This window comes from Neltuma alba, unplaced genomic scaffold, assembly GCF_004799145.2.
Source record: "Neltuma alba isolate B1F8T4 unplaced genomic scaffold, ASM479914v2 tig00011748_pilon, whole genome shotgun sequence".
NCBI lineage: Eukaryota > Viridiplantae > Streptophyta > Magnoliopsida > Fabales > Fabaceae > Neltuma > Neltuma alba.
Window position 1 is genome coordinate 30,620 of NW_021636376.1, and position 14,230 is coordinate 44,849.

At 32.2% G+C, this 14,230-nt stretch overlaps 1 protein-coding gene across 2 annotated transcripts; it reads left to right on the forward strand.

The window, feature by feature from the left end:
* Positions 1–3,825: 3,825 nt before the first annotated feature.
* On the forward strand, positions 3,826–8,446 carry LOC114717531 (ELL-associated factor 1). Of its 2 annotated transcripts, XM_028902694.1 has the most exons (5): positions 3,826–3,907; positions 4,077–4,501; positions 4,681–5,045; positions 5,868–5,910; positions 7,675–8,446. In XM_028902694.1, exons 2-5 carry the CDS (start codon positions 4,384–4,386, stop codon positions 8,112–8,114), a joined length of 966 nt encoding a protein of 321 aa, XP_028758527.1. In that variant the 5' UTR covers positions 3,826–3,907; positions 4,077–4,383; the 3' UTR covers positions 8,115–8,446. The 2 variants fall into 2 exon arrangements, with proteins under 2 accessions (XP_028758527.1, XP_028758526.1); XM_028902693.1 differs by having other exon boundaries at positions 3,829–4,501.
* The last annotated feature ends 5,784 nt before the right edge of the window (positions 8,447–14,230 follow it).

The window sequence follows — 14,230 nt, forward strand, 5'->3', positions numbered from 1 at the left end:
CTAAATACCTTAGAGTACTGTATGCACATTAAAAAATAGTTTAAAGTAGCGGATGCATCTTAATCCAAAAAAATTAACTTATAAAATATTTTAAGAGCAAAATTATATAAGATATATTTTAGGATATTGGATGCACCTGAAAAATATTTCAGGATACTAGATAAAATACAAAATACTTTAGAATACTAGACATGTCTAAGAAAATAATTCGGGTTGCTAAATACACCTAAATCCTTTATTCTTTGGTGACATATTATTACTTCTTCCTTTTTTGTAAATAAAAGTTTAGGTAAGTTAGATTTAGGGCTCACAAGGACTAGGGCTATTATTACTCCATTTCAATAATAGTATAAGGTGGCACAACTTGCATGGTTAAATTAGGCTGTGTTTAGGATCGTGTTTTAGCCATCCCAATGTCGCTTTTTAGGTGGTTAAGTCCGAAAACCATATTTTCTACTCGTTTGACTTAGTGTTTTTATAAATATACTTTTTTGGTCTTATCGTGTGCTAACAATAAAGTTGTATTTTGTTATGTCACAAAAAAAATTTCTATCTAACTGCCTTGCATTATTTGAAAGAAAAGGTAAAATTTCACTTTAAAACCCAATAACTTAATATTTGCAAAAATACTCTAAAAAGAATAAAAATTAACAAATAAAATTTAATGAACATAGGGAAAATGAAAGGAAAAAACCTTGAAAAATATGAAATCACAAAGAGGGAATATAAATTGGGATTTTGAAAACTTAAATTAGGAAGTTTAAAGAAGTTTGCAATTGACAAAAAGGGAAGAAAAACTTAATTTGAGATTTTAAAATTGAAACAAAATGACAGAAATACCCTTTTTCTTAAATCATGTTTAGAAATTAAGCATCTTCTCAAGATATTACTTTGTGCTCATTTTTTCAAGTATTCGAGTTAAAAAATGTGACTTTTAATTTGTATCACAAAATTGTTTAATACTACATTGAAATGTAGTTAATACTGAAATGAAAGTTGTGAATGCTCTGAAAGAGTAGCATTATTACTTATTAAACGAAAGTTATTAATACCTATTGAAATGTAATCAATATTTATACACAAATTGTGAACAATCAATAGTCAAAGCTAAGTATTTAACTTATATTTTTTTCGCGTTATATTAATAGTAAAACATTGGTGGTGATCTGTTTGGAATGACTGATAAACAACTTTTCAATTGTGATTTATGGGATACAAGGTAAATATGTGAGAGAAATTTTGTCTCAATTTACATGAAATGTATTTATAAGTAATTTTAATCATTGTGCCAAATAGGGCCTTAGTGGTCATCAATTTTGGATCAAATCACCAAGTGGCTCCATTTGCTTTTCAAGATCAAATTTGATTGAAAACCAAATCATAGTTTTAAAAGTAATTTTATTGTGTATAAAATAAGTATGTTAGAGAAATTTTAGCTCAATTTGCATAAAAACACTTTTCAAATTTTCTTTTTTTGCAAACCAAACACCCCCCAAATCCCTCGTGTCAAAACCTAGGGCAACTAGTTGCCAATGAGTCTAGTGGCTGGTTTGATGACTTTTTTTTTGAAAAAATAAATAGCATAGCTTTTATTTCATTTTAATTTCAAAATTTTAATTTAGATTTTATTCCCATTCTACATTATGAAATTTTAGCTATCTTTTTTGCTATTTGTATATTTCACATTTTTTTCTGTGATTTTCACTTAAATATATCTAATTTAGTGTTTTTTTAGTATTTATACTTTTTTTAATAATATATTAGCTCTTTTTATTTTTATAATTTTAATTTTAATGTTTCTCTTAAATTAATCAAATTATATACTCCTTTAGTCCTAAATATAAGACCATTTTGTAATGACACTACAAAGTAGGTCTTATATTTAGGACCGGAGGAGTACATAATATATATAATAAAACTCAGGTCCTTTTATCTTTTTAATTTTAATGTTTTACTTGTTGGAGGCTTTAACTTTAATGCTCTTGACTTGATAGAGATTAGTTTTAAACCCAAAGTGGTTTGATGATACTTTGAATTATAACTAAAAAAACTCATATCATTTTTTGTCATTTGGCATTTAAATTTACTTTTTAATTATGTAATCCAAACAAGTTTCAGTTTTTTTTTATAGAAGTTTATTCAATCATAAATCATATTACACTATTTGACTTTTATTCCAACTTAAATTTTTAAGAGTCAGATGAAATGAAAATTACTTTTGTGCTCACTAATACAAACACAACCTTAAATTGGTACAGTGCAGTCTGCTCATCTCACATGCTATTTTTTATTAGCGGAAAAATAACTTTAAATTATTTAAAAATTAAATTATTTTTAAAAAAACTGAAATTAATCTTTGTTAAATAAACTCCTATATTACTCAAACCCGAAAGAGATGCCCCTAGAGTTTTCTGCTTAGAGTCCTACTGTTTCTCTCTTTTGTTTCTTGGGTTTTTTTGTTTGTTTTCTGTTAGTTAGTGATTCATTTAATCATTAGAAAAAAAAAACAAAAGAATTTAAACAGCTTTCGAATTTTAAAATTTTCGCCAGAGGACTTCTAATTTGCTAAAAGTGGAAATCAAACTTGCCCTTGTTCATATCAAAGTCTTGCTAGAAGACTGCTGATTTGCTAAGAGTGGAGGTTGTCCTTCAACTTGATTTGGGTTGGTTTCTAGGGGTGGGTTTTTCCAGCCCTCGAGCCCCCAACCTTTACAATGGCTTGGTCCTCTTCTCTTCTACCCTTCTTATCTTCTTTCCCTCCACTATTTTTCCTTTCATATTTCAATAACTATTAAAAGAATTATTTTTATTTTTGGCAAAAATAAGTAAATAAATACATTTAAACTGTTAAATTTTAATTTGAATAATTTACAACTATAGATTATTATTTTGAAGCAATTTTTTTTTCAATTTTTTCATTACAGTGTGAATTGTTCATATCAAATTTTAATGGTTTATATCTATTTATTTATTTTAATCTAAAATTATAATAATATTTGTTTTTATAAAATATTAAATATGGACTCTTGAAATTCTCACCCAACAATTGTGATTGGTGAAGGGGAAAGGAAGGTAGTGGAATAGGGATGAGTATTCAGTTTTTCAGTTCGATTTTTGGTAAGAACTGAAACAATCGAATAGAGTCTATTTTAAATATCGAATCAAAATCGATTAACCAAATTAACCAGAATTGAATTAACTAAAATATTTTGCTTCGATTATTCAGTTAACCGAATATATAAATGTGAAAAATGAATTCAAATTAAGAAATAATAAAACAAAATCATAACCATTAATTAGTTATATTTCATTTTTCAATATGATTTATTATAATAATATTTATTATAACCATATTTATTAAATATAAATATATTTAAAGAGTTCACTTACATGCACATATGTATTTATTATAATAACATTTATTAAATATAAATATAGTATATATTTATTTTGGTTTTTTGGTTTTAATGAAATATTTTTTTAATAATTAAATCAAAAACTAAAAACCAAATTATTAAAAAAAAATCGAATAGATAATCAAAACTGAAATAACCGAATAGAAAAACTAAAATTAAATTTGCTCACTCTAGAGTGGAAGGAAAGAATAGGGGCAACTGCGCTTATTTTAATCCTGTCCGTCTTGGGAATCATCTAGTCCAATCTCAACCGTTCATGATTCAAAGCCATGCAACTAAATCATAGCCGTTGTTCATTTTTAATCCTGTCCGTCCAGCTCTCCGTCATATCAACGGGTCCCCCTCGCGGGCCTTTTTCGGTCGTCATCTGGCCGCCGTCTTCTCCCGTCGTCGCTCAAAGCTTCTTTGGTCGAACCCCTTCGTCTCCTTGCGTTTGAACCTATACTTTTGAATTCGCTGACATCACCAACTGCTCCTGTCTCAAACCCTAGGTGGAAGAGTCTCTGCATTTTCCTCGCTATTCATTCCTTTTTGGCTCAATGTTTCATTGATTCTTCATTTTGTTTGGATTTTTTGTGCTGATAACTTGAATTAGTTGAGTTCAAGGGGTCAAGGTAGTTGTATAATCATGCTGATTTTTAGTTGTCGATGAATATACAGAGACCAAGAGAAGGCCGTGATCCAAAAGCCTAACGCAACTTCCAGGAGTTGATTTTTTTTGGGGAAAAAAAAAAGCGACTGCCCAACAAAAACGTCATCGTTTCGGCGAGATACACACTCTGCGTCTTGCTCCGCAGACGACTTGAACGTTTTTAGTCTTAGTGCTTTGTTTCAGGACCTTGCCTTGTAAGCCAGATCTTCTAGGGTGCTGGACTCGGCTCCAGTACTAGCAATCGCCTCGCAATGGAATAAGGATTCCTTTATTAGGGGATTTTATTTTCTTTCTACTCAATTTTCTCTCTCCGCCATGGCCAACAACTCCAAAGAAGAGCCCAGAACCGCTCCCCAATCTGATCGCTGGTACAATCTCACGCTTGGTCCTTCCTTCAAAGATGAATCTTCCAACAAATACTGCACTCTGCGTTGTAAGTAATTGTACAGAAAAATTGGATCCTTCTTTCATATTTATTGGTTTATGGCAGTCAAATACGAAGGTTATGTTTGATTTTGTAATTATTTTTAGGATTTTGCCGTATTCATTTGTTTTCGTTATCGCCTATTTGGGGATTTAACCTGAGAAAGTTCTGAACTTTGTGTTGTTTAGATGAATTTAAACCGGCTTCCGTTGATAAGACTAAGCCAGGATTACTTCGCAAGACCAAGGAAAATAGGGTCTCTGTGGAATTTCAGAATAACCAAATTGGAAAACCTAAGGTGACATTTGAGGGGAGTAGCGAGGAATACAAGGAAAATGATGCTGTATTGTTCTTTGATGGCGAGACATTCCGATTGGAGCGGCTTCATAGGGCTGTAAAGCAACTGCGGCATCTTCGCTTGCCTGGTGAGTCTACAGCTGCTGCTGCTGCTGCAGCTGTGGCTGCTCCATCCGGGCCAGCTTTGGATATTCGGTCATCTCCTATTGGGAAGCCCACAAAACCCCCAGCTTCAAGTAGAAGCTCGGTTCAACCAGTAAGCTCTTACTAACCATCTAGCATAAATGGTTTTGCTGGTTGAGTGTTTCATTGCTTCAGTTTCAGTCCCACTGATTATGAAAAAAATGACGTAATGGAAAGTCTATTATTACAATAGATGAAGGGCTTTGTTGTCTTGAATGTTGCTTAAATCTATCAATTGTTATGTGTACGAACTAAGTAGCCTGGATGCTGGTACACGTTCGTTTTCAGTGCTGAAGATTTGGCTTTGGATTGCAGAAGGAATATGACCTAGGAACAGGAGAAATGTTAACTTCTTGCTACTTAGCTCTCCTGCATTACAGTTCATGGCTCGCCAAGGCCCTATCCAACTCTGCCAGTCTAGTCCCCCTGTCTGATTGCGACTAGATATTTTCTTTCATTAATAACTCTTCCTTCAAAAATAGAAAAGCAAAGGAGAGATAATCTTGATATGTTGTTTCTCTTTCCATGGGATTACTCCTCATTCTATGATAACGCTGATTATTTGTGTCTTTGAATGAGTAGTACTCCGCTTTCTTAGTACTTTTGCTGGTTTCTGTTCACATAATTGGTGGAATCCATGATTGAGGGAAAGAAAGAGGATTAATAGTGTAGTGAACCTGTACACATGTATTTCTGAGACCCACCACGTGGTCTTAGTGAAGTATAAACGCCCTTTGAATCTCTTTTCTTAGGCATTATTTGGATTTTGATCTTGGTCTTGGTCATCTCTTCTGTGACTGTAAAAGGAAAGCAAATAGTTTGTTTCTTCTTCCCTCCCTCTCCTCCCCCCCCCCCTTTCAGTGCCTTAACTGATGTCTGCTTTGATTGTGTGCAGATTGAGGTGGAACGTATTGATATTGGTGAACCGGAGAATACTGGTATGTATAATGTTATTAGGTTTCTATACATATCTTGAATTTTATGAATCATAGTCAATACTCCAGAGAAACTTACATGAGTATCAGGCTACATTATTTAGCTTCGGTCTTTTTTTAATTTCAATTTTATCCTATGACTGGTAACCTTTCCTTTGAGTTGATGACAAGATGTATGTTCTAAGTAGCTCATTTTCATTATCATGGTTTGATGCTGCCAGATACGATCTTTTGATATATGCTTTAATCCGAGAGGAGCTATGTGTTATATAATTCATTGCTTTTATAATCTATATTTTATTTTTATTGTATTCTCCAACCTGATGATTTTAGTGTTGTCATTATTTCTGCTGTTTGTTGCAATTGCCTGCTGGATCTTCTATATACAAAAGAATGATGTTGTTGAACATTTGCTATGTTATGACTTGAAGTCTTTTGAATTATTTTTATGCTTCATTTCTACCAACTTTTTAATGTAACCTCTGAATTACAATTGTCATTACTTCTTCCTAGTGTCCCTATGTTTTGATCTTTCCAGTTGACAACAAATGAGTACTAACCAGAGACGAATCCAGAAATATTTATTTGGGTGGGGGAGAACTCAATTAAACACGGGATGTCAAAACTCAATAGGGCTTTTTTTTTGGGTGTTTGAAAACCTGATATCAAAGGTCCTCTTCATGTTGATTAAGTGAATAAAACAGCTGCAGCACACCCCCCCTCAAAAAAATAAAAATCCTACCCTGGCATTAATATCTAAATACCTAGCAATTGAAGATGTGGGATGAAAATAACTTTGTAAACATCACTTTTGCAGTTGTAACATATTCTCTAAGAATTGGCGGTGGAATATGATATTTATTAATGAGTAATAATTGGAATCTACCCTAGATTAGGATGATGTATCATTAATTTTATAATTATCTTTTAAATAAGTGATTTAGATTAGGTTTAGATTTATGAAATTATTTTCTATTTAGTAGAGTTTCCTATTTGTGTAATTTCTTTTGCTTGAAGATTAAGTTAGGGTTTCGTTGCTTAGGGCTTTATAAATAGAGCAAGAAATATTTTTATTGTATTGCTTTAACTATGAATTGAATGAGATTGATATTTGAATATTTTCTCTTTCCCTTGAGTTTCTTTTCTTCTTCCTTTCTTTCTCTCCCTCCTCCTCTCTAGTCTCTATATTCTACCTCTCCTCTTGTTCCATCTCGTTTTACATCAATTGATACATGCTATGACATACTACCTATAGGTCTTAATACAAGAGCTAGATAACTCATTAGGAGATATTAAGAAAATTAGTTATTTGTAAAAATGTGTGTTGGTTTCTTTAAACTACCTTTTTTAATCATGTGCATTGAAGCTATCTCTTAGTAAGAACCCCTTACAGTCAATAAGAATACTTTAGAGAAGAAATTATAAATTTGGGAGACAAAGTGAATTGATATCTTATATTTAGAATGAAATCCAACCTCCCAACTAGCTATGATACATCTGTCTCTGCTGTCAGCCTTCTTCTTTGTTTATTGAATTCTTTGTCTTGGTTTTTCTAAACCCCCCCCCCCCCAAAAAAAAAAAGAGTGTGTCACGAATGACTAGATAGATAGTCTCCAATGATGCAGAGATTATTTTGGCCATTTACTATGCCATTCCTGTCCTTTGAAGTGCGATATGTCCATAAATTTTGATAAGAAGCACTGTGCGATAGTTTAAATTTTTGTTGATTTTTCTCTGACCAATTGCAATGTTTTACTCATATGGCAGGTATCAAATCTGGTGGTGCAAAGGTGTTGGCTGATAATCCAACTGAACCACCTACTGTTGGTACCACCTCACCAGGCAAAAATGAAGTTGAGGAACATCAAGATATAGATATTGATGATCTTTTTGGTAGTGGATCACCTGAGGAGGACAATATTGTTGAAGAAAAAGATAATGTTGGATTTGACATGAATATTCCCCATCAAAATGACACTGATGATGAGATTGCTGATGTTGATGATAGCGGAGATGAGGTTGACAAGGGACCCAATGCTGCAGAAGCTCTCAGAGCCCAGGTGAATGCTGAGGGGAGGGATGAACAGTCTTCTAGTTCTACCAGTAGCAGTGGAAGTGGAAGCAGTGGGAGCGGGAGTGGTAGTGGGAGCAGCAGCAGCAGCAGTGACAGCGAAGGCAGTGATGAAGACTCAGTTACCTCAGTCTGAGAGATTGGGTCAATGGTGTTGTCTTCCCTTTCCTCTTTTGGTAATTCCATGCAGATGATTCAGACATAGAATGCCAAGTTGGTATTTATTAAGTAGTGCTGGGCTTAAAGCCATTCAGAAGAGTTGGGGGGGGGGGGGGGGGGATGTATTTGGTAAGTAATGCCTGGCTTACCATCCTGGTTCAGAGGGGAGGGAATTTGTTAACCTTGATGCCGATGTGATTATCAATTTGGTGGGGGTGTTCAATGATTTGATGTATGAAATATTCTCTTATAATCCTGTTATTTTTGCATTGATGTTCAAATGTAAAGCTGATTTAAAGGTGGCAGTAACGACCCTGATCATCTGGTGACTTTTATATTGGTTGGATTTGATTGGCTTTAAGTGCTATGCTTCTTGCAGTTTCATGATCGAAAGCATGGCTTTAAAGAGAGGTTCCTCGATGGCTTTGGATCATTTTAAGGAACCATTCAGGTGACTTGTTGGATTTGAATGGTTTTAAATGCTATGCTTCTTGCAGTTTCATGATTGAAAGTATGGCTTTCTAGAGAGGTTCCTTGATGGCTTTGGATCTTGGTTTGAATGAGGTTGAGAACTGAGATTGAAATCTGATAATCAAGCGCTGCTTAATGCAGTTGTGGAAGGTTCTATGTTGCGTTAGGAATGTCCTGCTGGTTTGGAGGACTTAGCTGGTCTTCTCAATTTTAGGTTGTGGGGGATTCCTCGGTTTATGAACAAGGCGGCCGACTGGCTACAAAAGTTGTGTGCTATTGGAATACGAACTTTTAGTGTTAGATACCTAGAGATTCTGAATCTTGCGCAATGAGACAAGTAAATGTCTAATGTCTTGCACATCGCAATCTAAGGTGGAAGGGGCTGGGGGAATATACGTCGTAGTATAGGACTAGGTGAATTTTGGTTTTAATTTATATATTTTTAACGAGTTCTAATTTTGATTTTCGAGACCAAAAATCAAGGTTCGAAACTATAAAAATGAAAAACAAAATTCGATTAAACTATAATAACCAACAGAGATATTAGTCTACCTATAATTGCCATCGGTTGACACCTATCATCACCAATTGCTACCTCGGACGCTGTTACATGTTGCCACCGTCCGTCGTTACCAGCTAACTATTATGAGTCGTCATTGACTAATCACGCCTAGATGTACTCATAGGATGAGATGGGACTACGACAATTCCATTTTGGTGAACCAGGATCGGGTTCATCTTGCATCTCATTCCAATCCCGATAGCATCTTGTCCCATTCAAGATGGGACGCAATGGAGATTAGATAAGAATATTTCATCAATAAGTTTATTCAGTTAAAAACCAACTATACAATACCTAAGCAGTAGCTACATGCATGAAGAGATGGCAAAAAAAGTTATATGTATAAAATAAAAAAACTAATATATACATGCAGAAAATCCTTTCTCTGTTTCCCAAATAAATGCATGGAAAGAGGACAACAAGTAGATCACATTGCATCCTGAAGACAGGAATGACTTGTAATAAATAATCCACTAATCTCCTTTCATCACATTCATAGCATTTCAATGCAGCTACCTTCTCTTCCGAGATAAAATAATATGTAAACTGAAATAATTTAACATAAAATAAACAATATAAAGTCTTGTATTATTGAAAGAATTCTTGCTTTGCTTCAACCAGCAATACGTAGTAGATGATCAGACCTGAACTCCTTACAATCTTTATAAAAGCGAAGCATCAAAATCTCACATGAAACCTCTTCAAGGTGGTCACTTGCTAACCATCATCATCAGCTATCACCATTGGTTGCCGTAGTTGAACACCACCAATACTTCCAACCCTAGCCAGCACCATTAGCCATTGCTAACCACCGCCGTTGGCTTGGTTGATTATGTCAACCATAATCAACCACCACCATCGACCGATTGTTTTGTAACTTTATAAAATTATTTTCAAATTAACATAATCAAACATATTATTCTTTTATTTTACTTTGAAGAACAACTTTTAAAAAATTGAATTGCAAAATAGTTGTTAGAAATAAAAATTGGAAACGTATTTTTTTTTTGCTAAAGCATAGGTATCCTCTTATTGGAGGCAATCTTATTTGAAATACTGTTAGGCACTAAATGTGAGCACCTCTTCCAGTAGGGATTCAAACCTTGGTTCGTCACTTTGTGAGGGACTAGTCCCTTCCGCTAAACCCAACCCTGTTGGTAATTGGGAACATAATTAAATAAGCTCTACGTGTTTTCTTTTAAAATTCTCACTTCCGTACAGAAGTTAACCTACATGTGTGCGCATTATTCTTTTGTCTTTGGTATACTCAACACCTATGGAGCTAGTTGCACTAGTTTATTTTATGTCTTCTTGTCATGTGGTTAAGTCATTAAGCTCCATTGTCTGTAGTATCGGAACTATTCCAATAGCCAATTAGTATATTTCTTTTGTTGTATTTTAAGTTTTTTTCTCCTTTATGACCTCGTCAATTTATTGTATGACCTTGCTGCACATGACGCTCTTGATTTTTAAATCTAATTAATTTTTCCCTATCCAAAGGAAAAAGACTTTATTATTACTCCTCCGGTCCTAATTATAAGACCCAATTGACTTATTTGAGGAAATTAAGGAAGTAAGTTAAGTTGGTTATTTATAATAAATAAGTGTTGTCATTCCTAAAATATCCTTGCTAATTAAGTATATTGGTTAAAACTATTATTATTAGAAGGATTATCTTGGAAAAAAATACATAAATATAAGAGACAAAATGGATTGGGTCTTATAATTAGGACCAAATAAAAAGTCAAATTGGGTCTTATAATAAGAACCGGAGGAGTATTTTATATTGAATGTCACCTCGATGGATAATAAAATGACAAATACTACGACAAACGCGAATGTAGACAAAAGTTCTCGTAGTGCCTTGGAGCCGATTAGTCTGACAGCTCTTGTAAATAATTAACATTGTCTCCGGTACTTAACATATTATTTAATTCTAAATATAAAAAATTAATTTTGTCTGCCATACTTATCTTTTTTTTTCTTTAAGTTATTCCTTATAATTGTTACGCATGTTAATGATTTTCTCAAATGGTTGTTTTAGGCTTCTAAGTTCTAATAAACACATGATTAACAATAATATTTTAGAAATGACAACAATTATTTATTACAAATAACTAACTTAACTAATTTTTTTTAATCAACTCAAATTAGTTAACTACATCTTATATTAAGAATCGGAGGTATTATTACCTCTTATGATTAATATAAGAGTTAGTTTGACATTCAGTTTAGTTCTAAATATAAAAACTTCAATCCACTTTATCTCTCATTTTTATCTTTTTTTTTTAAAGGTAATTCTTGTATTAATTGTATATGTTAAATGTTTTGATAGTTCTAGCTAATATGCATAATTAGTAAGTATATTTTAGAAAAGACAATACTTATTTATTACAAATAACTAACTTAATTTATTTTTTTAATTTATTCAGATTAGTTAACTAGTTTAAATATGAGTTACTATTGAGATTAACATGCAAGTACTCAATTAATTCATTTTCAAAAATTAAATATAAGTCTTTTTTTTCCCTTTTGCCAACGAAATGGAAGTCAAGTTGGTTATCTTTAACATGATAGTAACTTAAATTTCACCATCATTAACTATAATTTATTTTCAGCGGTTATCTTTCATATTTTTCCAGTTCGGGTTCTTTGCACTTCAATATAATCGCTCAAGAAGTTTCATGAATATTTGAGAACCATACAATTCCCTCAAATTTAATCAGGTACTCGACAACATATCAACTCCGTCAAGTTTACTCACATGCTTGAGAACCTTTATAATCTTTAGGTTTCAATGGGCATTTGACAATCACTCTCTCTTACTTTCAGGTAAGATTACAATCAAATGATTATAATAAATATAAAGCCCAACTTATTTCTTCTTTCAAATAAGTGATAAATAACACCTAACCGCAATGTCAGGACTCTCTTTTCTTCTCTAATGAGTACAGAGCACTTCAGTGCATAACAAGAAGATCTGTAAAATGAAGCTCGGAGACGATTGCAGAAGCGTTTCAACATGGGTTTGAGAATTCTTAATTAGTTTTCTTGATTGAAATCCATTCCTTCTATGGATAATAATGGTTGGTGATGACCATTGAACCTCAAACTTTTGCCTATTATAAAATTGCATCCTCCTAATACTCCCTCGGTTGAAAATATAAGCTAAAGTTAGCTTATTTATATTTATCAAGACATGAAATAAAAGCAGTTTAAAACAATAAATATGTAAGGCATATATATATTTTCAAATATATCCTTATTAATGAGAGAATAAGTAAAAAATAATAAATAAAAAAAGAAGAAAGAGAATATATTGGGGTAAAGAATGAGAGAAAGAGTGTTATGAATAAATTGAATTAGTAGAGGAAAATAAAGTCGACCACAATGTAATTTAAAAAACAAGGTGGGTTGAAAAATATTCATTGAAGCTTCTCTTCTCTATTCACTTTGTTTAAAACACCTTTCTCTCTTCTCATACATCGTAAACCAGCCACTTTCTGTAATTAATGCCATCAATAACAAAAAAAAAATTAAATACATATGTTAGGGGTACAATTAGAAAATATTCATTAAATAGTGAGACAAATTTGAAATGTTATCTTATTTAAAAAAAAAAACCAAACCCCTTACCAAATATTAGCTTATATTTTGAACAGGAGGGAGTACTTTTTGTAGGTCACTGTTCTAACATGTTAACTACCACCTATATTAGTCGTTGTAACTTAAATCATTGTTTTATGTACCTGCTAAATGTGTTTTAGAATGTATTATGGCACATGATATGACAATTACAGCACATACTCCTGTTATCGAATTGAACAACTCAAGATTACTTAAAGATAAGTTCCAATTATATGTACTGACATAGGACTCGAGATAACAGTGATTGAAATTGAGTCGGAATATATTAAGAACATACTTTTATATGAAGCATTTGAGTCTAGGTGGAACGACTTAACTTCAATTGCATTATGAGTAATAGCAAGATTAAACATGCAATTTGGCTGACACGACATTGACTCAAAGTAAGGATGATGAGAACATTCTTTGTGAGAACAACATGACTCGAAATAGGAACCTTAGGCCCGGGTTGCATTCAACCAATTTTCAGGTTAATTTGTGCAACTTAACCAATCTTGGATTTAAGTTTATAAGAACTTATGAACACATTATCCAATACACATAGATTTATAGAAATCAATACTTAAAACTTAATCATGATAGAAAAGAAACTTTGTAAAACAATTAAAAATGCTACCATTGTTATAAAAAAAAATTTGAATCACAAGAAAAATCAATCAAAAAGAGTTAAATCAATATATGAAGATATCTATCATGGTTAAAAAAAAATTTTAAAAAAAAAATTTATTGCATGCAAATTTATTATCTAAACATTGTATCAATTGATTAGCTTAACTAAAAACTAGTCATGACGCAGCGAGGCAACTTTACTAGATTGATAAATACATATTTATCCTGAAGATAGATCAATTTTGTTTGTTTTTCAGGTTAAAATCTCAATGAATATCATCAGCTTAGACTATTCAAGGATAGTCTGACCTATTAATTTTGTAATAAATGTAAAAAATTATGTGTAAACCTATACTGGGTACCTTGTTTTTATTCGAAATGTGAGATAAGTTTCACTATATAGGTGATTTTTTTTCCTTAGAAAAGTTCATCAAAATCACACCGGGGCTCATGAATTGTTTTTTTTTATAGAGAAAAATTTCAATTAAATACAACTAAAATAATTAAAATCAATATTAAGCATACTAATTCTAATTTTCATTTTTAACTACAAAGGGGCATTTTGATCCTGTCATGACATTTAAAAATTTCTTACTAGACCTCTTAGCCTGATTAGGAATTTGCTAAGAATTTAATTAGGATTTTTTCTTTTTTTTTTTAGAGAAAAAAATTAATGCAAGGCTACAACATGAACGTCCTAGCCTCCTAGAGTCATCAAATTGATAGAGTAAAGGAAACTGATTCATTTTCAAGATAAAATTAGATATTAAAAAGTGTTATTTGTACATTATTGGATTAAGACA

Coding starts and splice junctions, on each gene's coding strand:
- LOC114717531 (XM_028902694.1), top strand. CDS start 4,384: ATGGCCAACAACTCCAAAGAAGAGCCCAGAACCGCTCCCCAATCTGAT. Junction 4,502..4,680: donor CAAATACTGCACTCTGCGTT/GTAAGTAATTGT, acceptor TGTGTTGTTTAG/ATGAATTTAAACCGGCTTCC. Junction 5,046..5,867: donor GTAGAAGCTCGGTTCAACCA/GTAAGCTCTTAC, acceptor GATTGTGTGCAG/ATTGAGGTGGAACGTATTGA.